This window comes from Chiloscyllium punctatum, chromosome 1 (genome assembly GCF_047496795.1).
Source record: "Chiloscyllium punctatum isolate Juve2018m chromosome 1, sChiPun1.3, whole genome shotgun sequence".
In the NCBI taxonomy this organism is placed as follows: Eukaryota; Metazoa; Chordata; class Chondrichthyes; order Orectolobiformes; family Hemiscylliidae; genus Chiloscyllium; species Chiloscyllium punctatum.
The window spans coordinates 6,653,203-6,679,408 of NC_092739.1; the positions used below are offsets into that span (position 1 = coordinate 6,653,203).

General features: G+C 38.7%; 1 protein-coding gene across 1 annotated transcript in view; it reads left to right on the top strand.

Annotated features, from left to right (window-relative positions):
* The window catches only part of lrba (LPS-responsive vesicle trafficking, beach and anchor containing), an 894,965-nt gene that overhangs the window by 39,959 nt on the left and 828,800 nt on the right, over positions 1 to 26,206 (top strand). The window contains exons 3-7 of the mRNA XM_072561970.1: positions 1,564 to 1,664; positions 2,047 to 2,142; positions 5,174 to 5,295; positions 17,638 to 17,764; positions 19,268 to 19,387. Of these exons, the coding sequence (XP_072418071.1) occupies positions 1,564 to 1,664; positions 2,047 to 2,142; positions 5,174 to 5,295; positions 17,638 to 17,764; positions 19,268 to 19,387 (566 nt within the window). The remainder of the gene's footprint in view (positions 1 to 1,563; positions 1,665 to 2,046; positions 2,143 to 5,173; positions 5,296 to 17,637; positions 17,765 to 19,267; positions 19,388 to 26,206) is intronic.

Consider the following 26,206-nt stretch of genomic DNA (forward strand, 5'->3'; position numbering starts at 1 on the left):
GATAATTTGAGTAGCCTCCTGGTGTCATTGTTTTCTCCCCCACTAGTTGTCTAGAGTATTTCCTGTAACCTCTGAAAGCCTGAACCAATCTCTGCAGATCCAGCAAGGTGTGCAAACCTTGTGGCAAGACCTCTACTGTACAAAGGTTCAGTTTGGATATGGTCTCCAGACTGTTTTGCCCAGCCCTAATCAGTAAGATGTTTGAACCTTTGTGTTTGCTACAGCAAATACTCAGCTGGTGTTAATACAGGAACATAATAGGGCAAAAGTAGAAACTCTGGCCAAGAGATATTAGGAGAACTGAAATGAAGCTTGGTCAGAAAGGTACATAGAGATTATGATGGTACAGAATCGTGTTTTAAAGGAATGTGGTGAAAACATTAAGAAGAAATTCCATTGTTGATTGCCTAGACATTTAAAGCCAATGGTTGGGTGAGGAGAGTTGGAGATTTACAAGAGGCAAAAGTTGGAAGAAATCTGGGTGGTACTTTGATTGAGTGTATTTAATTCACTTAAAGTTTGACCAAAACAGCAGTACACCTATGTGAAAAGGAAAGATAATGACACCTGGAAGAAGTAGTTGTTGCCACAACTTAAGTACGTCAAGTTGACTACTCTTTCACATAATCATAGGAAATTAGAATTTTAAAATTTAGCAATTCCAAGGCAGTTAATCTGTATGGTAAGAAAACAATTTCTATGTAAGCCAGACTTTGGTCAACAAAGAAGAGGGAGCTCTGTTCATTCACATCTTCATGGATTACTTGAAATATAAGAAAATATCATGGTGTTTGCTGGATTTGATCATGATTACCGTCCACATTTTAGTAATGTTGGAAGATCTGAAGGTTGCAATTTTCATCTGCAAAAGCACAAACAAGTAATAGATTGGTAATTCATTCTGCACTTAGTCTAATTTTCTTTTCTAGTTTCTCCTTTTAGACTTAAAGAATTTTAGTATTAAGCATTTGAGCTGAAATACTGCATGATTTTATTTTGGCAAATTTATATAATAAACATTGTCAATTTATAGAAAACTTGAAGTGGCTTACCAGTCCTATCAGAGAAGATTGCATGCAAATGATGATTTCAGTGCATTTCCTGTCCAAAGCTTGCATCACATCAGAGCTGTTTCACATGATTCTCCGTTTTGTCTCTGCATTTCCAAACTCTCCTATGTGACACCTTTTCAGTAAAAGGTGTTTTATTGAGGAATGTAAAAAGGTCCGAAATTAGTCAATGAATTTGATATGGTTCTAGCCTGTGTAATATTTCTAAGCACATAAAGACCCAGTGTCAGAAATTTTGCCATACCTAAGGAAGCACCTTGTATAATGTTGCCACTTCATCGACTTATTCATATTTGCACCAATGGAAACACCTGGCTGTTCTAAGTTTCAAAAAGTTTGGTCATCTTAAAGTAATTTGACTCTTAAGAGGTGATCCCTGTAGATGTTGAATCTCTCATATGATTACTTTTATAGTTTCTTTTTAACATGGTTTATGTTTTGAATTTAAGCAGTGAATTTATTTTCTTTAACTTACCTATACATTCAATTTCAGATCTGCTTGTTGATATGTTAGGAGTGTTGGCGAGCTACAACATAACTGTCCGCGAGCTGAAACTACTGGTTAGCAAAGTGCAAGGAGAGAAACAACAATGGGTAAGATTTGTTGTACTTTATAGTTAATAAAAATTGTAAAAAGTTGAAATCCTGATGTTGCTGCAGAAAAAAGTGGCATTTTATGTACTGGAAAATAAAAATTGCAATGCATTCAATGGAGCTTGAAATATTCCTGAAGCTGTGGTCTAAATCCACAATATAAAGATACAAAGTAATTTATGTAGGGTACTGGTTTGATTCTAATGTCCATTTAAATATCATTTCAAATGCATATTAGAATTCTATGTTGAATAAATTGAGAAAAATTACCTTTTTGATTATATTTATTACTAAGGTTCCTCAATCCATGAGTGTAGGTGGAATCATTTTAAAAAAAAAGACCTTTTTGAGTAATTTTTACTTAAAACTATTTTCTTGACAGCCTCCTCATGCAGTGAAATTATTGACCATATTGAGACAGGTGCCACAGAAACTTAGTCCTGATGCTTTCTTCAGCTTCCCTGGGAAGAGTGCTGCCGTGAGTATTAGCTCAGTTCTGGGTAAACGTCCTGTTTTTAATAAGGTTTTATGTTTCTATTTGAAAGTTGTTCACCTATTAGAATGGAAATTGGAATGTTCCAAAACACACTACTCATTTTATAAGTAAGTATACTTTTTTGTTCTGAAAATTATTTAGGTTAGAATTTATATCATGATTTTAAAAGGATAAACAGCTAAGATGAGCATTGAAGTTGTTCTGTCAAATGTTTGCGTTCTTATTCTGCTAAAAATGAAATATAAGTTATGACAAAGCTCTATTATGGTTCAACACCTATATGGTCAATTTATATCCATTATGGTGTGGTGTCAAAGATTGTCAGTCAAGCTGTACTGTGATTTTTTTTCAATAATTTTAGTTTTGCTTGAGTCTTTGGGAAGAGTAGTCTTTTCATTTGGGGGAAAAATTTAAGCCAAAAAAGTAAATTCCCCTGTTTGCAGGTGACACATTATGGAACACCTTAAATAGCAAAAACCTTATACACACTGTCAAATTGCTAGGTTCGTACTATCCAAAGTTTAGATATCTTTTATACCAAGCAGTACAAGCTAAAATTCAAAAATTCACAGAAAGCAATTAGTATATTAAGATTTTCTACTGGAGAAATAATATAATAAATTAAGAAAAGAAGGAACAAAAGTTACTTGGAGCTTTACTGGTTTAGGGTGGTGTACGTTCACCTTTGGTTTCACAACTTCCTCCTTCTGTAAAAACAGTATCTGACTAGCAGAAAATAGCTCATGTTGGAGCAAGTTATTTCCAAAAAGAAATGTCCAAACATGCCAATTCTTGAAGTGGAGCCAATATTATAAGGGGTGCAAAAGTCCCATTAATCACAAAAGTGAATCGACGATCTTGTTTTGCTGATGAATGTGTGAGGGATTATTAATTGACTTCATTAAACATCTATAATATAGCTGTTAAGGCACTTGAAGAGCACACTCTCCAATTCTAGAAATACTGTGCAGTTCAGCTACATTTTGTGGCATCCATTTCCAAGATTTTTCTTGGTGCGCTTTGATTTTGTTTTGACATTTTTGACTCCTTAAAAGTTGAGAAGTGAACATTGAATCTGTAATTGGTGATATGATACATGAAATGCTTCACATAGGTAAGCAAATTCACAATTGACAATTCAATTTTACTGGATTTCGATTTAACAGTATTACAAAATTTCATGTGCACTGCAAAAAGTTAAAAATTAATTTACGAAAAGGTCAAGTACAGAACTTGGTTAAAATGTTTAACTAGTTCTAAAAATATTTTCTTTTTTACTTTACTCTTTATTTGGAACGTGGTAACTGTACTGCCATTAATATATATTCTGATTGTAAGGGAAAAATGTAAAGAAGTGCTTTAATTCATTATTGTGAATAGGTGACGCAAGCTTTATTATGTTGTTATAATGACGCAATGCTTAACTGCTGTCTTGAAATACAGGCAGTTCTCCTATAACACAAGTTTCGTAAACGCGATTTGGTTGTAATGTGACTGGTGCATTGGGGAGCTTTTTTTTTGAAACATAACTCCCATTGGCTAGGACACAATTCCATCCCTGGTTATCTTAAGTCACACCTAGATGTTTACTTCAGGTCAAGCAAAAGTGGTTGGATATCCAATTTTTTTCTGACCTTAACATTGATGTTTTTGAGGATGTTTTTAGAAATTATTGCAGAGAAAATGTTTTGGATTTCAAAATTCTCCTTATTCTGGACAATGCACCAAGCCTTCCTTCCATAATCGGTGAGCTTTCTGAAAACAAAGTGCTATTTCTATCTACAAACACAACCTTTCTCATTTCAACCTATGGACCAAAGTTATTATCTGAAAGCTTATTATTTAAGATGCACATACAAGAAGCTGTTTGCAGCTACTGAGAGGGATAACGATAATCGTTTTAACAATGTTTGGAATAACCATCTCCTGACTGAGTACTATGCTCCTTTTTTCAGTTTTTCAGCTATACTATAGTGACCCCGAGTGCTTATGTGCCCCATAATCTGAAGTATGAGCTCCTCAATTGGTGCAACTCTTGCATATCAGGTTGTACATAACAGGAGATGAGAAACATCCAAAGATTTTACATTTTACATATAAATTGAAAACATTTCATGAATTTATTTCTTGAGCCCTATTTATCTTATTACATTAGTTCCTCACTTGGGATATTTGCAGATAAATTGTTGGCCCTCATTTCATGGAGGTTGGAACACAAGAGTAGTGAAGTCTTAATACAATTATACAAGGTGCTGGTGAGGCAGCATTTGAATTACAATGAGCAGTTTTGGTTCCCTTACTAAAATAAGGTCACAGGAAATTTAAATATTAAATCATGAAAGTAACCAAGATACAGCAAAAGGAGTGATCTTTGTGTACAAATTTAACTGTGGAAGCTTGCATTAAATTAAATATAGTTTCCTTTTGCAAAAGTGTGGAAGCAATTAATGAGAGTCAGTGAATTAGTTGTACTCTTATGATTTCTAAAATGGATGTACCTGCTAAAATTAAGAAAAAAACCCCGTAGGAACAGGCATAGGCCATTCAGCCAATGGAGCCTGCTCTGCCATTTAATCGAATCATCCTCACAGTTACTTTCCTGCCCTTTCCCTGTCACCCTTTATTCCTCTTAATTAATTCCTCCTTTTATGGGATGTGGTATCTCTGATAAGGCCAGCAATTGTTGCCCATTTTCACATTGCCCTTGATCTATGTGGCATGCTGGGCCATTTCTGTGGGTGTTTAAGAGTCCACCACTGTGGATCTGAAGATGTATATAGGCAGGATCAGAAAAGCGTGGCAAATTTTATTCATTAAAGGAAGATAATGAATTTAAGCAGAAAGCTTATCTTCTGTCATACTTGTTAATTTACCTGCTGATTGAGGGGCAACGAAAATTGGTCCCTTTCTCTTCTGTTTGCCTAAAGAATAGTGTATGACAACGAGTATCTGAGGAGGAACAAAAATATTGGAAAATATCATATATTTTTACTGGAATGGTTTTGTGTTTCAGGCAATAGCTCTGCCTCCAATTGCTAAGTGGCCCTATCAGAATGGCTTCACTTTTCACACATGGCTCCGAATGGATCCTTTGAACAATATCAATGTGGATAAAGACAAGCCTTATTTATATTGGTAAGTGTATTACAAGGTTGTTTTTCTAGAATTCTGATGGTGTCCCTTTGGTGTGGATTAGGGAATGAGAAAACAATTATAAAAGCCATGAGTCTGTACATCTCAGTGAATTACTTGATCAGTTAATGAAATCTGTAGTACTGATCCAGCAAATTTATTTGTTTACGTACCCATAATGGAGTGCTTTTCTGCACATGGCTTGACTTAAGGCTGTGGTGAAAACTGTCAAAATGTGACCAATGAGAAAGGAGATGTGGTCATGATATTTAAAAATAAGGTTCAAACGTCTGTAACTGTTTGCAGTTGGGTTGAAACCAACTCTGAGAAAGTGAGGACTGCAGATGCTGGAGATCAGAGTGATTGTGTGGTGCTGGAAAAGCTCAGTAGGTCAGACAGCATCTGAGGAGCATGAGAATCAACATTTCGGGCATAAGCCCTTCATCAGGCTAAGAGATAAATGGGGGGGACACTGGAAGGAAGGTAGCTGAGAATGCAATGACTCTGATCTCCAGCATCTGCAGTCCTCACTTTTCCCCGGTTGGTTTTAACCTCACCTCCCCACCGCCCCCCCCCCCCGCCCCGCTTCACCCCCTCCCATCTATCTCTCAGTCCCTCGACCCACAAGCCTAATTTCTGATGAAGGGCTTATGTCTGAAACATCGATTCTTCTGCTCCTTGGATGCTGCCTGACGTGCTGTGCTTTTTCAACACCACTCTCTTGACTCTTATCTCCAGTATGTGCAGTCCTCAATTTATCATAAGTTGTAACCCTTGATTTCTTACTCATTAAAATCTGTCTATTTCAGCCAAAAATATACTAATGACCCAGCTGTGATTAAGTCTGGTAAATATTTCCACAGATTGATTTGAGTGAAAAAGTTACCCCATATCTCTCTGTCTTGTGGGTGGCCCCATACTCTGAGATTCTGCCCTCTGGTCTAAGAATCTCCCACAATGGAAAATCCCCTCTCTGCAAGTATCTTGTGAAACACCCCAATGATCTTCTGTTTTTAAAATAAGGCCTTTTTTCATTATTTTAAACAAATACAGGTCCAAGCTATTTAACCTCTCCCAAACACTGAAGCAACCTAGTGAACCTTCTCTGGGCTGTTTTCGTTGGATGTATATCTCCCCTTCAGTAAGGGAACCAAAACTGTTCATTGTATTTCAGGTATGGTCTGACGGGTACCATGCGCAATTTACCTAGCCCTCCCTAGTTTTATATTGTATTCCCATTGAAATAAAGGCTGACATTCCATTTGTCGTAACTGAATTTGTATGCCATCCCTTGGCAATTCATGCATGAGGATTCCCAAATCCCTCTGTGCTGCAACTTTCTGCAGTCTTTCTCCATTTAAATAATATTGATCTGTTTTATTCAACTTGCGAAAGTGCATATTACCACATTTCCAACATTTGTATTTCATCTGCCAAGTTTTTGCACACACACTCAAATCCTGCCTTCCCACTTATTTTTCTGTGATCTGCAAACTTGGCAACAATGCATTCAATGACCCTATCCAAATCTATATTGAATATTGTAATGACCCCATTATTCATTCCTGTGGCACTATTCTAGTCACATATTGCCATCCTGAATATTCCTGATGAAGGGCTTTTGCTTGAAATGTCAATTTTCCTGCTCCTCGGATGCTGCCTGAACTGCTGTGCTTTTCCAGCACCACTTTAATCCAGATCCTGAATATACCCCCTTTATTCCACTGCTGTATTAGTTACTAGTCTTCAATTCATGCTAACATACCACCTTCAAACTATGGGCTTTTATTAAGTAGCCTAATGTGTGGTACCTTATCAAACACCTTGTTAAGAAGCAACAACCCATTTATCCAGTATAGTTAAATGCTAATAATTAATGTTAATGGAACGAATTTAAGCTCTAGCTGAAGCAGAATCATGCTCATATACAGATACTCGTGGGAAAACACATCAAAATGGAGGACAGGGTTCATGGAGTAATGTTATTCAATTCATTGTTGAGTCCAGAAGCATGATGAAGCCCTTATGCAGAAAGTGAGATGTTGTTTTACCTCCTTTTGCTTTGGATTTCACAGGAACTTTGCTGTAGGCCTACCAGAGAAATCCTTTTTCAAGGAAGAAAAATCTGGCAATGGAGGGAATATACTGAAGGTTTACCAGACTGATACCTGGGATGGTAGTATAGATGTTTGACAACAGCCTGCATTTAATTCGGAGTATATTCACTGAAACTTTGAAGAATTAGTGGAGGAGAGCTCATAGAAACATAAAGTTCTAACAGGATTAGACTGCATAACCCATAGGAAGATGTTCCTGATGACCAGGGTGTCCAGAACCAATGTTCACCTCTAAGGATATGGGATGGGCCACTTGGGACTGAGCTGTTTCACCCAAAGAATGGTGAACTTGTGAAACTCTCTGCCACTGAAAGTGATTGAGGCCAAAACATTGAATGTTTTCAAGAAAGCTATAGATTCAGTTCTCAAGTCTAAAGTGATTAAAGAATTTGAGGAGAAAGCAGGAGCAGGATACTGAGATAATTAGCTGTGATCATGTTGAATGGCAGAGCAGGCTCTGAGGGCAGAATGGCCTACTTCTAATTTCTTTGTTCCTAAATGTGAGCATGAGAACAAAATGATGCATTGACATCTCAAGTGACTGGAAGGTTGCGGTTGTGCTTGTGCCTAAACAGAAGTATTTTGCAAAGTGGTCATCCAGTCTTCGTTTGGTTCTCTGATCTAGAAGAAATTGCATTGTGAGCAACAAATACAGTAGACTAAATTTAATGAGGTTCAAATAAGTTGATGCATCACTTTGAAGGAACATTTAGGACCTTGGGCAGTGAGAAGGGAGTGAGGAGTAAATGAGCAAGTGCTACACCTCCAGTGATTGCAAAAGAAGGTGCTTTGAAAGGGGGATGAGATATTGTGGAGGGAAAGGTCACTTTGGAATACTGACAGGGAAAGGGAGGAGAGGATGTGTATAATGGTGATATCAGGCTGGAGGTGGTGGAAACAGAGGATGATTCTTTGAAAATGGAGAGGGGTGGATTGTGGGATTGAAGGAGAAGGTAGGAAGTACCTTATTGTGGTTCTGGGAGCAATGAGCAAGTACTTCATGCTAAAACTGTGAAAGTGGTGTTGTAATGTATTTTGTCATTTGAGAAAGTTACTTTTCCCAGACCACTGTAACTTTAAGAAAGCCTGTATTTCAAAGTTAGAAGTTATTTTTCAATTTCAGATGTGCAATGCTGTTCTCAATGCACATGAATTAGTCTGGGTGTGCTGTCTCAAAATTCAGAAATTTTAAGGAAGGAACAGAATCCGATTTCTGTGAAATTTGCTAGAGAAATTTGAATAATGTTTGGTAGGTTGCATAGAGTTACGAAGATTGAAGATTTTGAAAGCTTCAGGTGTTGCTAATGATGAAGTTAAAAATATTTTTGTCATAACAATCTGCCTGCAAATATTGTTTATAAATTAAAAGTCAAATAACTTGAGTGTGTACACTGTGACTGCAGAAAATAATGTACCAGTAGGTGGTGCTTATAACAAATTAATAACTTTAAATGTATTCGCTAATAGGAAAGACCAAAGTATAAGTGATTATAAATATTTCATGTTTGAGAATGAATTTTCTCCATTTTTGTCTGTTGAGCCTGCAAACAAATTTTAATATTCCTAGAGACAAAGGGCCAGCTCAATCTCTGGTGATTTGCAATTATTAAGTTAAAAATCACACAACACCAGGTTATAGTCCAACAGGTTTATTTGGAAGCACACTAGCTTTCAGAACACCACTCCTTCATCATGTGATTGTGGAGGGCACAAATCTAAGACACAGAATTTATAGCAAAAATTTAGTGTGATGTAACTGAAATTATGCATTGAAAAATACCTTGATTGTCTGTTGAGTCTTTCATCTGTTCGAATACCAAGATAGTTTTACTTCTTTCATGTGTAAATCACAAAATGTTTTTTTTAGAAGTTGCATTCTCAGCTTAGCTGTAACAATGGGTGTTAGCTAGACAATATGTTGAAGGTGTTAGCCCCCGCGTTCTCTGCCTATGCCATGATGTTTAGATTGATTCCAATCTAAAAAGTGACATAACAGTTTTACATGAATCCATGCAGTTTTTGAGTTCAGAGTTCTAAGAATGCAACTTTTATATAAAAAAATGTTTTGTGATTTACACATGAAAGAAGTGAAACTGTCATGGATTCGAACAGATGAAAGACTCAACAGACAATCAAGGTATTTTTCAATGTATAATTTCAGTTACATCACACTGTAAACTTTTGCTATAAATTCTGTGCCTCAGATTTGTGCCCTCCACAATCACCTGATGAAGGAGCGGTGCTCCGAAAGCTAGTGTGCTTTCAAATAAACCTGTTGGACTATAACTTGGTGTTGTGTGATTTTTAACTTTGTACATCCCAGTCCAACACTGGCATCTCCGAATCATGCTATTATTAATGTATTGATATAAGTATGTAATCATAAGTTAAGATATTTTTCTAGTTTTATAATTTAAACTTTTAACGGCAGGTAAATGGGATTGGGGGAGACATCTGTTTGAGAAACTGATGAGCAACACTGAAGTAAAGTTTCAGTTGCCATTATCCTGGAGGACTCCATTTAGATTCTTACTGTCGAAGTAACATGCAACCATCTTTATTGTTCTTGTCAGAATGTACTATTTCACATTCATCCATGTTGAAATCCATTTGGCAGTTGCATGCCCAGTTTTGAAGCTTATTAATGGATTGTAAGTTATTTGAATCCTCCTTGTTGACAAGTACAACCAAATCCTTCCCACCACTATGCACGTAGCGACCCACTCCAAGTTTGCTGTCATTTGCAATGTAGAAGTTGACTTTTGATCTGAAATCTAGATTGTTGATATTAGTTTGAAACATAGTGGTGCAACCCAAATTCTTATGGGAAGAATGCATTTACCTTGATCCCTACAATCTGCTTTCAGCCTTGAGATCAACTAGCTATTCATTCTGCTACTTGTCCTCTCATGCTATATTTTTTGTCCTTATTCATTAATCTGTTAGTTGATACTTTATCAGAGGTAAGTAGTGATGGCTAGTAATTAGTACTGCTTTCTTCCACTTCTTCGAATTGTAGGATGAAATATGACCAGGTTACTGATAATAGGTATTTCATCAAGGTACAAAACTGCATTAAATGTTCAATGAGTCTAGCAAAATTGGCTTAGGATCAATGTAGTTGGGTTTTCTGCTCAGTAATGAAAGTTCTCAAAACTACAGAGAGGCATGGTGGCTCAGTGCTTAGAACTGCTGTCTCGCAGCATCAGTGTCCCAGGTTCGATTCCACCCTCTGGCAATTGTGTGGAATTTGTGCACTCTCCCCATGCCTGCATGGATTTCCTCTGGGTGCTCTGATTTTCTCCTATAGTCCAAAGTCCAGAGATAAGTATGTTAAGTAGATTTGCCATGCTAAATTGTCAATAGCGTCCAAACTTGTGCAGTCCAGGTAGATTAGCCATGAAAAATGCAGCGTTATAGGGATAGGTTAGTGGGGTGGGTCAGTGTCGACTCAGTGGATCGAATGGCTTGCTTCCCAACTAAAGATTCCTCTATTCTATGAAAAATATATCAAATATCATCTTAAAGTTCGATGTATGGATTCAAAGAGTTGTACAGCATGGAAACATATCCTTCAATCCAACTCATCCATGCTGACGAGGTATCCGAAATTTATCTAGTCCTAGTCACCAGTATTTAACCCATATCCCTATTCGTGTACTTATCCAGATGCCTTTTAAATTCTGTAACTGTACCAGCCCTACCACACCCTCTGGCAGCTCACTCTATGCACGCACTATCCTCTGCTTGGAGAAGTTTCCCCTTAGGTCTCTTTTATATCTTTTCCCTCTCACCTTAAACCCAAGCCCTCTAGTTTTGGACTCCTCTGCACTGGGGAAACGACCTCTACTATTCATGATTTAATAAACCTCTAAAAGGTCATTCCTCAGCTCCCAACTCTCCAGGGAAAATAGCTCCAGTCTATTCACCCTGTCCCTCTAGTTCCAACCCTCCAAGGGCGGCATGGTGGTACAGTGGTTAGCACTGCTGCCTCACAGCGCTAGAGACCCGGGTTCAATTCCCGCCTCAGGCAATTGTCTGTGTGGAGTTTGCACCTTCTCCCCGTGTCTGCGTGGGTTTCTTCCGGGCGTTCCGGTTTCCTCCCACAATCCAAAAATATGCAGGTTAGCTGAATTGGCCATGCTAAATTGCCCGTAGTGTTAGGTGAAGGGGTAAATGTAGGGGAATGGTTCTGGGTAGGTTGCTGTTTGGAGGGTTGGTGTGGATTTGTTGGGCCGAAGGGCCTGTTTCCACACTAAGTAATCTAAAAACCCCGGCAGCGTCCTTGTAGGTCTTTTCTGCACCCGTTCACGTTTAACAACATCTTTCCATAGCAGGGAGACCAGAATTGGTTGCAGTATTGCAAAACTGGTCTAACCAATGTCCTGTACAGCTGCGACATGACATCCTTACTCTTATACTCAATTCATTGACCAATTCATTGACTAGTATACCAAAGGCCACCTTCACTAATCTGTCTACTTGTGATCAAAGTTTGTGAGAAGATTTGTAGCTCGGGTGCTCGTTGTTGTGGTACTGTTCGCCGAGCTGGGAATTTGTGTTGCAAACGTTTCATCCTCTGTGCTTGGGAGCCTCCTGTGACTTGTGACTCCATCTTCAAGGAATTATGAACTTGCACCCCAAAGTCTCTTTGTTTGGCAATCCTCCCTAAAGCCCTTAGTAGATAAGTCCTGATTTGCCTTGCCAAAGTGCAACGCCTCACATTTTAATAATATTCATGGACATTATATATGATCCCTTAGTTTGGAATACTTGGTTACTGCACGGGTAAAAAACTTGGTATTAATATTTTTTCTTTAATTGGTATAGTTTTTATTTTATTTTACAGTCACCCTGTTCATAAGTTATCTTCTGACATGGGCAAACAAGCAATTCCCTGTTAACTTTACAACTGCAGTTCTATTATGGAATACAGGATTTTGTTTTATTTCCCACCATCTCCAAGAAAATGTACAAACTTGCTCTTATTTCTGATTACTCACCCAGGTTAGGAGTATTAATATGGATGATAACCAGTAATAATTTGCACCACCATATTCTCTGAACAGGACTCTGGCAAATAATCTTGTTGCACCACAAGGTTTTTTTTTGAAAAATTGGTTTCTACTTTGGAGTTGATCTAAATTTTGTTTTGCTCGGATAATAGGAAAATAGGTTCTGGCTGACATGACAGACATTTGTGACGAATGCAAGGGCATTCTCGAATAATATATGACAGTTTATCAGATTTAATGGTAAGTGGTCTTAGGTGGTACAGAATAGCAGAAGAAAATAGGCTGCATAATTTCAATATCCAATTTGGAATGGTAAAATTCTTCAGAAAGGTAGAGTAAATAAATTATCATTTTCAACCCAGCATTTTCCAAACTCTTCTATTAAGCCTCCATTTTAACACTTGAAGATGAACATAATTCCAGACACCAACAAAAACAAAATCAAGTTCATATTTGTTATATAATTATTACCATTCACAAAGTTCAGCAATAACAAATTATTTAAATAAGCAAGTCTGTGTTTTTAAAAGTACTTTGCAAAACATATTATTTAAATATTCACCAATCATTACTTCATCTGAATCTCTCCAGCTTTTAGGTCTATGCTGAGATCCTTTTGGGGAAGAATGACCATAATATGGTACAATTCTTCATTTAGATCTATTAATGTATTGATATGGATACAGAGCTAGTCGGCAGACAGGAAGCAGAGAGTTAGAATAAATAGGTCCTTTTCAGAGTGGCAGGCAGTAACGAGTGGGGTGCTGCAGGGTTCGGTGCTGGGATCCCAGCTATTCACATGATACATTAATGATTTGGATGAAGGAATTGAATGCCATGTATCCAAATTTGCAGATGACTCTGAGCTGGGTGGCAGTATGTGCTGTGAGGAGGATGCTAAGAGGTTGCTGAGTGTGCAAATACTTGGCAAATGCAATATAATGTGGATAAATGTGAAGGTATCCATTTAGGTTGCAAAAACAAAGGCAGATTATTATTTGAGTGGTGGCGGTTTAGAAAAGGGGGTGGTGAAACAAGACCCGAGTGTCATAGTAGAACAATTGTTGAAGGTTGGCGTGCAATGAGGAAAGCTAATGGCATGCTGGCCTTCAGAGGGAGAGAATTTTGAGTTACCAGAGTAAAGGTGTCTTTTTGCAGTTATGCAGGGCCTTGGTGAGGCCACATCTTGAGTATTGTGTGCAGGTTTGGCCTCCTCGTGTGAAGAAGAACAATCTTGCTATTGAGGGAATTGAATAAAGGTTCACCAGACTGATTCCCATGATGGCAGAACTGACACATAAGGAAAGACTGGAGTGACTGGGGCTTGTACTTGTTGGAATTTAGAAGAATTAGAGGGGCTGTCATAGAGACGCACACAATCCTGATGGGATTGGACAGGCTAAATGCAGGAGGAATGTTCCCGATATTGGTGCTGGGTGTCGCAGTCTAAGTGTAAGAGGTAAGCTATTTAAGACTGAGATGAGGAAAATTTCTTCACTCAAAGTTGTGAACCTGTGGAATTCTCTCCCACAGGAAGTTGTTGGGGCCAGTTCATTAGATATTTTCGAGAGGGAGGTGGACGTGGCCCTTGTGGCTAAAGGGATCAAGGGATATGGAGAGAAAGGGGAAATTGGATGCTGAAATTGCATGATGAGCTATGATCATGTTGAATTGTGGTGTAGATGTGAAGGGTTGAATGGCATACTCCTGCACCTATTTTTCAGTACTTCTATGCCAGGTAGCAGGAGAATTGCAGGTTGAGAGTCTTGATGTTGGAGCCCAGGTCAAAGCCCTGATGAAGGGCTTTTGCCCGAAACGTTGATTTTCCTGCTCCTCGGATGCTGCCTGAACTGCTGTGCTTTTCCAGCACCACTCTAATTCAGCCCAGGTCAATTAGCAGCTCCAAAGTAAAGAAGTTAGATTCAGACTTGCTGAAGCTCAACAGTGAAGACCTCGTTTCTGGGCTTATGGTTGGAACCAGGATTTAGGACTTGAAGTACCCATCAGCTGGAGCGTCTGCCTGGAGAGAGAATGAGAGACCAGCAAGACAAAATACCATGTCAGTCTCTGTGCCAGTATGGGGTGTATTCTCGTCTGCACAATTTGACAATTGTTGCTTTAACCCTGTGGTTTAATGCTCTTCATGGAACCTGGTATTCCATTCCCACTCAGTATACTTGATAGTTTATGCTGAAGTTGTCTCCTTTTAATTTTAGGAAGCACAAAATATGACTGAATTATAGAGATATAGCAGTATATTCAAACTTGCTGTGAAAAACAAATTACACATTTGTATTTATACTGACAGACTTTTAGATATGATATAGAATCCCTACAGTGTGGAAACAGGCCCTTCGGCCCCAGAAGTCCACGCCAACACTCTGAAGAGTAACCCCCACCCTTACACCCATTGCCCTACATTTATCCCAGACTAATACATCTAACCTACACATCCCTGAACACTATGGGCAATTTTTAGCATGGCCAATTCACCTAACCTGCACATCTTTTGGATTGTGGGAGGAAACCGGAGCACCCAGAGGAAATCCATATAGACAAGGGGAGAATGTGCAAACTCCACATAGACAGTCGCCTGAGGCAGGAATCTAACCCAGGTCCCTGGTGCTGTGAGGAAACAGTGCTAACAACTGAGCCCTGTGCTGCCCCAGTCCAGTCCAGTCAATTTTAGTCCAGTCCAGTCAAGTTTAATCCAATCAGATTGTAGAATGGATGTCAGTGAATTTGTTTAATAAATATGAAGTCTTGCTTATATTGGCATTAATCTGTAGAAATCATGACATCTAGGAGTCATGTTTCTACTTTTAACTTAGTACCTTATTGCAGTAGATTTACTGTTGTGTATTCAATAGCTGCAGGTGTTGGACTTTGTTGTGGTGAAACAATACTAAATTAATAATACTGCCCTATTTTCTGCAGTTCTGGGGAAGGGTCACCAGACTCAAAACGTCAACTCTGATTTCACAGATGCTGCCAGACCTGCTTGACCTTTCCTGCAACTTCTGTTTTTGTTTCCTATTTTCTCTTGATGACGTTCTATTTCCTTTGTTTCTATATTTTAGCAAGTTATTCTCACAGCTAAGATATTCCTTTTGTGTAAAGGAAGTTTTCCTAGGTTCTTTCCTCCTTGTATGACTAATTGAAATTGTAGACTCATTGTCAGTGACTCCCCAGAATAGGAAGTGGTCTTTTCTTCTTTATTCTGTCAGATCCTTTTTAAGTATGTTGGCATTCTTCATACCTGAGAAATAGTTAATCTCAAGCCTGTTCCCATCTCTGACATTGATTATATTGTTTGCTCTCAAATTTTCATGCCCTTTGATAATGGAGAGTTCAAACTATACAAAGACTTATATTTGAGGCCTAACTAATGTTTTCTAATGATGTGGAGGTACTGGTGTTGGATTGGGGCGGACAAAGTAAAAAAAATCACAACATTGGGTTATAGTCCAACAGGTTTATTTAAAACTGCAGATGTTCGGAGCCTCTGCTCCTTCCTCCGGGGCTCTGAAAGCTTGCAGTTTCAAATAAACCTGTTGGACTATAACCTGGCATTGTGTGATTTTTGACTAATGTTTTGTATGAATTATCACTACTTTACTCTTGAATGTTTGTTTGCGTGTCACTATTCATAGACATTAGAGTCTTCATGGAATTGTTAGAGCCCTAATGAGTTCAACCATATCCTTCGCTGTCTTTCCATTGTGTTATTCAGTACTTTTTCTGCAAAAGTACTTTTACATGTGCTTAACCAACATTGCATTTATACTCTTCACTTGCCTGCCTGCACTCTGTTAAACTATATCTGATGGAAGTATTTTATGGTCTTTGTTGCTGTTGGTTAAATTTCACAAAAACACTGTTGCTAATTACATTTAAAGAGGAGATTTTGCTTGCAAGCCCTGAATTTTAAAATTGAAAAATGCTGGAAGCAGTTAACAGATAAAGCCACAGAGAAAGGAGTTAGCATTTTAGGTCATTTATTTTAATGAATGACCTGACTTGCTGAGTATTCTCAGCAAGAAAAATGGAAATTGCTGGCAGGATCTGTGGGGTGAAAGCAGAGTTCATGTTTTGAATCCAGAAACTCTTCATCCGAATGTTTTCAGCTGGGAAAAGTCGGTACTTCTGCTGAAAGTGAAGTTTTGGAGTTTGGAGGGAAAGAGAGATGCAAGGGAAGGGATGGAGATGGAGCCGAGACAGACAAAAATATTTGAAAATGGTAGGTAAAGAAGGAGATTATGGATAGGGGAGTCTGGACAGAAGAAAAGTTGAATAAGTGATATTAGGAGCTAAGAGTTCGAGAGATTGGATGAGCTATACTGAAAACAAAGCATATAATGTGCTAACAAGCCTAGGAGTCAAAGAGAAAGCAACCTGTCATGACAGGCTGGGCGTGGGGTAGGTAAAAAACATGGGAGGATGAAAACAGACTCTAAAGTTATGGAACTCTGTGTTGAGTCCTAGAAGCTGCAAGGTCCCAAGTGAAAAATGAGATGTTCTTCAAATTTGTACTGAAGCTTGCTGGAGCACTTTAGCAGGTCTGTGACAGAAGTGTTGGCGTGGGAACATAGTGAGTTGAAGTGGCAGGCAACTAGAAACTTGGAGTAATTTTTCTAGGCAGAACATAGATGTTCTACAAAATGGTCACCCAGTTTTCTCCGTATTCTTAGCATTTGTTTTTACTTCACTGTTCTGACATTCACAGTATTTTACTGTCATTTTAATTTAAGTTTTAATTTTTACTTAAGCAAAACTGTTTACTCACACTCAACAGGGTATTCTAATATTGTGAGAATTAGTTTGGTTTAATTTCACTGTTTTTCTTGATCCTACCTGTATAAGAATGTATCCTTAGCTGATGAGGCGACTTCCACAGTTAATGTCTTAAGCATATATTTGCTCTCCTTCCTAAGACATGCATAGATTTTGCTTTATTACTGAGGGGAACGAGAATGCTTATTTATTCACTATTTAATTTTGAACAGAGAGCTTCACTCTGTTGCTTATTTGTTTTACCGTCTTTTGACACATCCTTTCAGTATAGCCCTATTCCCACACTCCAATGTGCTTTGAAAAACTATATTTGACTAGTCATGAGCTGTGTTGCAGGGAATCTATGAATTGAGGTCGAGTTGATGATGAATTGATTTTTAAAGTTAAGTGTTGATTATAACACTTGTTCTTTTCACTAGCTTTCGTACTAACAAAGGACTTGGATACTCTGCTCATTTTGTTGGAGGTTGTTTGATTGTGACATCAATAAAATCAAAAGGAAAAGGATTCCAGCACTGTGTAAAGTATGACTTCAAGCCCCAGAAGGCAAGTATTCATCACCTTATATACTTACTATGATTGCAGAATTTCATCTTTCAAGAAATTAAATTACTTACTAAACATATTTGTATACAAAAAAATTAAGCTGAAATCATTGCAAGATCCATAATTTGTTTTCCTCAACTGACATAATGCTGAATTTTGAACTGTCTATGCCACTTAATTAAAGCATTTGTTTCAAATGGGAAATACTTCCAGGTTTGCTTACGGGATAGGATCTCTGCCTAATGTGTTGCTTAACCATACAGTTCATGTCGGTCTTAATGAACTACTTGTCAGGATACTAGAATTTGCCTTGATTAGGGAAGAGCCTTCGTTTACTGCATGTTTTGGAGGTTCCAGTGTTAGACTGGGACTACCTTATTTGGAAGCAAGTGTTTCCAAATAAACCTTTTGGACCTGATGTGAGATTTTTAACTTTACTACACTTACTAGTTTTGTGCTACTTAAACAGTGTAAATGTGTGGATGTCTGAAGTGGATGGTGTTTGCGTTCAGCTGTGATGCAGTGGTAACTAGGTTGTCAACTTCAGTTGCTATGGTTCATCTGGATACAGCCAATGAGTGGCTATTGTTTGCAACTGTGCGTCAGTATTGTCTTTTGGCTTCGAGCAAGAAAAAAATGGAAAGATGAGGAGGTGCAAGGGTTATCAAGGTGGGTAGGATGTTGGAAGAAAATTTGAGTGGTGAAGGCATTGCTGTCCATATGTTTAGTTAAAGGGAGGAAAGAAGGAAATCAAAGAAGCTGGAATCTAAGAAATGTAGACTTAAAATAATGTGGAAGGAGGTGGTGGTGTTTGGGGGCAATTTTTGTAAAGTTATAGGAGACTGTAGAAAGAGAGACCGGGTGGGATGTGCTGTGATGTCATGAAGTACTTTAAATAAGATGTGAATTTTAAATTTGAAGCACAAATCAATTTAGAGTTAATGTAGGCCAACAAGGTTAGGGGAGCTGAGTAGGAAAGATTTAGGGGATGAGATATGAGGATTAGTCTTTTAACGTTTATGAAAAATGGGGAACTACTTTGTACTCACTGTTCATTTGACAGCACTGTTGTCTGTGTGATTGTAATGAACTTGCGATACCAACACTTGAAGTATAATGTCTGCACCTTGAACATCACTCTGAAATTTGTAATTGTCTTTTGTAAAAAAAACGACTTGAGTTATTGTATACTGGTCGCTTCTATTTCAGCCAGTTTTTTCCCGTATGAGTGCAAAACATGGTTCACTGGAAATATTAGAAATCTTAAGAGTTGCTTTCTTGAATAGCTATGTTTGAGGAACCCTGTAGCATTTGCAAATAGCAAGTAATAGTAGTTAGTTGGGAAGCTTAATGAATTAAATAAAAGCTACAATACAATAAATATTTATTTCATATGTTGTGCAGTAATATGAGGAAATGTGCATCTGTTTACTGTGCCAGTTATTTAATGAAAGTGAATTGTTTAAAATATCACGAAAGTAAGTTGTAAATTCTTTATTATAGTGGTATATGGTGACAATAGTGCATATTTACAATCGATGGAAAAACAGTGAGATCCGGTGTTATGTGAATGGTGAATTGGCATCCTTTGGAGAGATTACATGGCTTGTGAATACTAGTGATGTAAGTAACGTTATAAAACTGCAACTTGAAAACCTTTATTGAATATTTAGAGTCAGTTCATAAATGATTTTTGTTCAAATGTAAATTCTTTGTAACCATGTTTACCTGAATTCTTCCTTCAATTCTACTTATTCTGATGACATTTATAATGCCACAACTGAAATCAAGGTTGGAAAAACTTTTAATGGTTTAAAAAGCTGTTAAATTCATGTTTCCCACTTTTGAAAGTTAATTCATTTTGAACTCCTCCTTCGCTGAGTCAATAGATCCCAGTCCATTTTCTTGTTATATCTTTTGATTCATTAAAATAAAATGACAGACCAATTCTTTAAGTGCAAATGTCTCTTGGAATTGAAATGTAAGCTTAGGTCTCCTAGTGATGTATTCAAAACGCTGGTTTTCTATTTATTGGCCTTATTTCTTTTGCAGTGTGGGAATATACTGATAATGAAAGTTTAGATATTAAATTAGATATTAGGTCTACGGGAGTATTTTGAGGCAATTTTGGAATTTATTCTTAATTATTTTCAAATAACGTTATTATAAGATGGGCTTTTTACTCTTTGACCTTTTTAAAAAATCTGCAATAGCTAGAGCCTGAGAATTTCCAAAAGTGTACACAATATTTTTAAACAAAAGTAAAGATTTTAATATTTCAACTTGAGTTGAAGATTAACATATTTTAAATAGTAAATTGCCTAATCTTTTCTGCTAGCTTACAGATTGTGCACAGTTGAGCTGTGTGAATCTAATAAATGTGAAATATCTGAAATTGAAATAAATCATCTAATTCATGAATATTGCAAAAGGGTTTTAATATCCAAGTTGTTTTTGAATATCTGATACACATTTGTTGCTTCTTTGCTGAAAATATACCTTCACTACTTTTGAGTGAAACATTATTTGGGTTATCATGGTGTATGCTAAGTGCAGAGTAGTTGTTGAAATCCTCATCATTCAAGATTACAGGTCAAAGTCATGCCTCTGCCATTGATCCCTCATTGGATTAGTTTGAAGGATGTTCCTGAATCTGGGCGCTCAGTACAAGGATACAGGGTAGGTCATTTAGGACTGAAACAGGGAGAAATTTCTTTGTCCAGAGTGTGGTGAACCTTCTGAATTCTCTACTAAAGAAAGTGGTTGGGCCAAAACATTGAATGTTTTCAAGAAAGAGTTAGATATAGTTCTTATGGCTAAATTGATCAAAAGGTACAGGGAGAAAGTGGAAACACAGTACAGAGCTAGATGGTCAGCCATGATCATATTGAATGGTAGAGCAGGCTCAAAGGACTGAATGCTTTATTCCTACTTCCTATGTTTCTGTGGAATTCTCTGACCTAGATAATTGCATTCTCCTTATATATGGCACAATTTAGGTCCATAAGACATTAGGAGCAGAAATTAGGCCATTCAGCCCATTGAGTTGGCTTTGCCATTCAATCGTGGCTGATAAGTTTCTCAACAGCTTTCTTCTCATAACCCTTGATTCTCTCAATACTCAAGAACCTAACTATCTCAATATTAAATGTACTCAATGACCTGGCCTCCCTAGCCTTCTGTGGTAATGAATTCCATAGATTCACCACTCTCCCTGGCTGAAGACATTTCTCCTTATCTCCGTACTAAAAAGTCTTCTCTTACTTTAAGGTTATTCCCTTGAGTCCGAGGGTCTGCTTCCAATGGGCGGCACGTTGGCAGTGGGCGGCACGGTGGCACAGTGGTTAGCACTGCTGTCTCACAGCGCCAGAGACCCGGGTTCAATTCCCGCCTCAGGCGACTGACTGTGTGGAGTTTGCACATTCTCCCCGTGTCTGCGTGGGTTTCCTCCGGGTGCTCCGGTTTCCTCCCACAGTCCAAAGATGTGCAGGTCAGGTGAATTGGCCATGTTAAATTGCCCGTAGTGTTAGGTAGGGGTAGATGTAGATGTAGGGGTATGGGTGGGTTACGCTTCGGCGGGGCGGTGTGGACTTGTTGGGCCGAAGGGCCTGTTTCCACACTGTAAGTAATCTAATCTAATCTAATCTAATCTAATCTAATCTTCCCAACATCTACTCTGTCCAGGCCATTCGGTATTTCTGTGTTATATTTAGATCTCCCCTCATCCTTCTAAATTCCGAGAATAAACCCAAAGTCCTCAAATGTTCCTTATATGTCAAGCTTTTCATTCCTGGGAGTATTCTCATGAACCTCCTCTGAACATTCTCTTGGGCCAGCACATCCATCCTGAGATATGGGGCCCAAAACTGCGCACAATACTCTAAATGTGGCGTGACCAGATCTTGTGTCGCCTCAGACGTACATCCCTGCTTTTATATTCAAGTCCTCTCAAAATAACTGCCAACATTGCATTTGCCTTTCAAACGACTCACTCACCCTGCAAGTTTACCTTGAGAGAATTCTGGACTAGAACTCCCAAGTATCTTTGTAATTCAGACTTCTGAATTTTCTCCCCATTAGAAAATAGTCCATGCCTCTCTTCTTCCCAAAGTGCATGACCTCACACTTTCCCACATTATACTCCATCTACTACATCTTTGCCCACTCTCCTAATCTGTCTAAATCCTTTCGTACCCATCCCGCCTCCTCAACACTACTTGTCCCTCTACCTATCTTTGTACCATTTGCAAACTTAGCCAGAACGCCATCAGTTTCTTCATCTGGATTGTTAATGTATAAAGTGAAAACTTTTGGTCCCAACATTGAGCCTTGCAGAACATCACTTGGCACCAAGGACCCTCTTGTATCCACTCTCTGGTTTCTGCCAGACAGCCAAGCTTCTATCCATGCTAGCACCTTGCTTCTGATACCATGAGCCCTTATCTTACTCAGTAGCATCCTGTGTGGCACCTTGTCAAAGGCCTTCTTGAAGTCCAGATAGATAACCTCCATTGGCTCTCCTTAATGTAATCTGCTTGTTACTTCCTCAAAGATTTCTAGCAGGTTTGTCAGGCATGACCTCCCCTTGATGAAACTATGCTGACTTGGCACTATTTTACCATACACTTCCAAGTATTCTGAAATCTTATCCGTCACAATGGATTTCAGGATCTTCCCCATGGCTGAGGTTAGGCAAATTGGTCTATAATTTTCTGCCTTTGGCCTTACTCCCTTTTTTAAACAGGGGTATCACATTAGTGGCTTTCCAATCCTCTGGGACCCTCTCTGACTCCAGTGATTCCTGAAAGATCACTATTAATGCCTCCGCTATCTCTTCAGTTAGCTCCCTTAGAACTCTTAGGTCCTGAAAGCCAGAAAGTATCCTTTGTTATACTAAGGAAGATTATCTCTCTAACTTTAAGAGTAAACCACTTGTACAAATGAATGTATGCTTAGAAAAAAGCCTGTCCTTGTTCAGGCCTAAAGGAAAGAAAGCCTCAGCAATTTAAAAACAATTGCACGCTCCACTCTTTTTCTTGCCACATTTACAAAAAATATATATGAAAAGGCTAAAGTGTGCACTTTTATGACGCATAAATTAGATCACACACAATTAGAGTATGTCTATTACTCAACATATAATCAGACAAAGTAGGCCTGCCAACAGTGAGTGTGACATAGAAGAACAAATAGGTAAACAGATTATGGAAAGATGTAGAGGCAACAGGGTGGTGGTGATGGGAGATTTTAATTTTCCTGACATTGATTGGGATACAGTTAGTGTCAGAGGTCTGGATGGGGCAGAATTTGTAAGAATAGTCTGATGAGGCAAGGGGCCATATTGAATCTGGTGTTGGGGAATGAGACAGGCCAGGTGGTAGAAGTTGCGGTGGGGGATTTCTTTGGGAACAGTGACCACAATTCTAAGTTTTAGAAAACTCATAGACAAAGATGAGAGGGTCCTAAGGGAAGAGTACGAAACTGGGTCAAGGCCAATTCTATCAAAATTAGGCAGGAGCTAGGAAATGTGGATTGGACACAGCTAATTGAAGCAAAGTCCACATTTGATATGTGGGAGGCTTTCAAAGAGAGTGCAGGTTAGGTATTTTCCATTGAAAGCAAAAGATAGGAAAGGCAAGATTTGTGAACCGTGGGTGACAGGAGAAATCGTGCAACTAACCAAGAGGAAAAAGGAAGTGTACACGAGGTCCAGGCGGCTAAGAACAGAACGGGCCAGAGGAATATCGGAAGAGTAAGACCAGTCTTAAATGAGGAATCAAGCGGGCTAAAAGGGGTCATGAAATAGTTTTAGCGAGCAGAATTAAGAATAATCCCAAAGCATTTTATTCTTATATAAGAAGCAAGCGAGTAACTAGAAAAAGGATTGGTTCGCTAAAGGATAACCTAAGGAAAGCTGTGTGTCGAACCTGAGAGAATGGGTATGATTCTGAACGATTTCCTTGCATCACTGTTGGTTGAAGAGAGGGACATGATGAATGTTGAGATTAGAGATGGAAGTTTGATTTCTCTGGATCACGTTGACATAAGGAGGGAGGATGTGTTGGGTCGGCTAAAGGATATTAAGGTGGACAAATCCCCAGGACTGGATGGGATCAATCCCAAGTTGCTGAGGGAATTGAGAGAGGAAATAGCTGGGGCCCTGACAGATATCTTTGTGGCATCCTTAAATACAGGGGAGGTGCTGGAGGACTGGAAAGTTGCTCATGTTGTCCCCTTGTACAAGAAGGGTAGTAGGGATATTCTGGGTAACTACAGACCAATGAGCCTGATGTCAGTGGTGGGAAAGTTGCTGGAGAAGGTACTGAGGGATAGGATCTATTTATATTTGGAAAAGAATGGGCAACATGGTTTTGTGCGGGGGAGATAATGCCTTCCCAACTTAATAGAGTTCTCTGAGGAAGTGACAAAGTTGATAGATGAAGGAAGGGCTGTAGATGTCATTAACATGGACTTTAGTAAGGCATTTGATAAGGTTCCCCATGGTAAACTAATAGAGAAAGTGAAGTTATGTAGTGTGCAGGGTGTTCTAGCTAGGTGGATAAAGAACTGGTTGAGCAACAGGAGACAGAGGGAGTTGTAGGGAGTTTCTCGAAATTGAGAAAGGTGACCAGTGGTGTTCCATAGGGATTGGTGGTGGGGCCACTGTTGTTTGTGATATACATAAATGATCTGGAAGAGGGCACTGTTGGAATGATCAGCAAGTTTGCAGGTGACACAAAGATTGGTGGAGTAGCAGAAATCTGTCAAAGAATACAGGAGAATATAGATAGACTGTAGAGTTGGGCGGAGAAGTGGCAGATAGAGTTCAATCCAGGCAAATGTGAAGTGATGCATTTTGGGCAGTCTAATTCTAGAGCGAATTATACAGTAAATGGAAGAGTTTTGGGAAAAGTTGATGGGCCGAGAGATCTGGGAGTTCCGGTCCATTGTACCCTGAAGGTTGCTGCACAAGTGGATAGAGTAGTCAAGAAGGCATCTGGTATGCTTGCCTTCATCAGATGGAGTATTGAGTATAAGAACTGGCAGGTTATGTTAAAATTGTACATGGCATTGGTTTGGCTGCATTTAAAATACTGTGTACACTTCTAGTTGCCACATTAGCAAAAGGGTGTGGCTGCTTTGGACAGGGTGCAGAGAAGGTTTGAGTATGTTGCCTGGTATGGAAGGTGCCTAGATATGAAGAGAGGTTGAGTAGGTTAGGTTTGTTTTCATTAGAAAAAAGGAGATTGGGGGAGACCTGATGAGGGCTACAAAATCATTAAGGGTATAGATAGGGTGGATAGAGATAAGCTTTTTCCCAGGGTGAAGAATTCCATAACGAGAGGTCACACTTTCAAGGTGAGAGGTGAAAAGTTTTAAGAAGGATACATGCGACAAGTACTTTATACAGAGGGTGGTAGGTGCCTGGAATGCATTGCCAGCAGAGGAGTTGAAGCAGGCACGGTAGATTCATTTAAGATGCATCTGGACAGATGCATGAGTAGGTGGGGAGCAGAGGAATACAGATGCTTAGGAATTGGGCGACAGGTTTAGACATTGGATTTGGATCGGTTCAGGCTTGAAGGGCCGAAGGGCCTGCTCCTGTGTTGTAAATTTTCTTTGCTCTTTAATTACCCACATGTGGCTGGTGGATAATATGTTGGACAACAAAGTCCTTGCATGCATCTCATTCTCTAACATAAATTACTGCTTCTCAAACTTTTTTTCCACTGGATCCCATTTTGAAGTTTAAATTGTTGTAACTTCTCGGTGAAATCTGAGGGCTGGATAGTGGGGTCCCTCTGTTTGTGTAGAGGGTGGCTTAGAGCTCCATGGCAGCCATTGCTGTATTGTAGCTTGCAATGCCAAGTTTTCAGCTCATGATCCCTCTTGGATCTTGGCCCTCACTATAGAAGCCTTGTCTTAAATAATGATTAATACCATTAATTCTATTTTCACTTGGTGAGCAGTTATTTCTCAGGTTAATTCAAAGAATGATGTATTTTCTCCCAGGCTATCCTATGGGTTAAAGTGAAGCGAACCTTTTTTTAGTGAAACTATTCACAAAATTGCAACATGGAGCTCAGAGTTATTGCGTGGACTCTGAGGTTTGATTCCTAAATAAATCCTAAATGAAGAAAATATTTCCCAATAAAATTCACGAAAGAGGAGGAAAACAACAACAAACTGCTATTCCTAGATGCCACAATAGAGTGAACAGCCATTGGGAAATTTCAAACTGGTGTCTACAGAAAAACAACACATAATGACCAAATACTAAACTACAGAAGCAATCATCCCAGCACCCACAAACGAAACTGTGTTAGAACATTATTTCAATGAGTCCCCACACACTGCAGCGCAGAGGAAAATCATCTATATACTGTATTCAAAAAGAACGGGTACTCAATGAACACAGTCCGCTGATTTCTCAGCAACAAA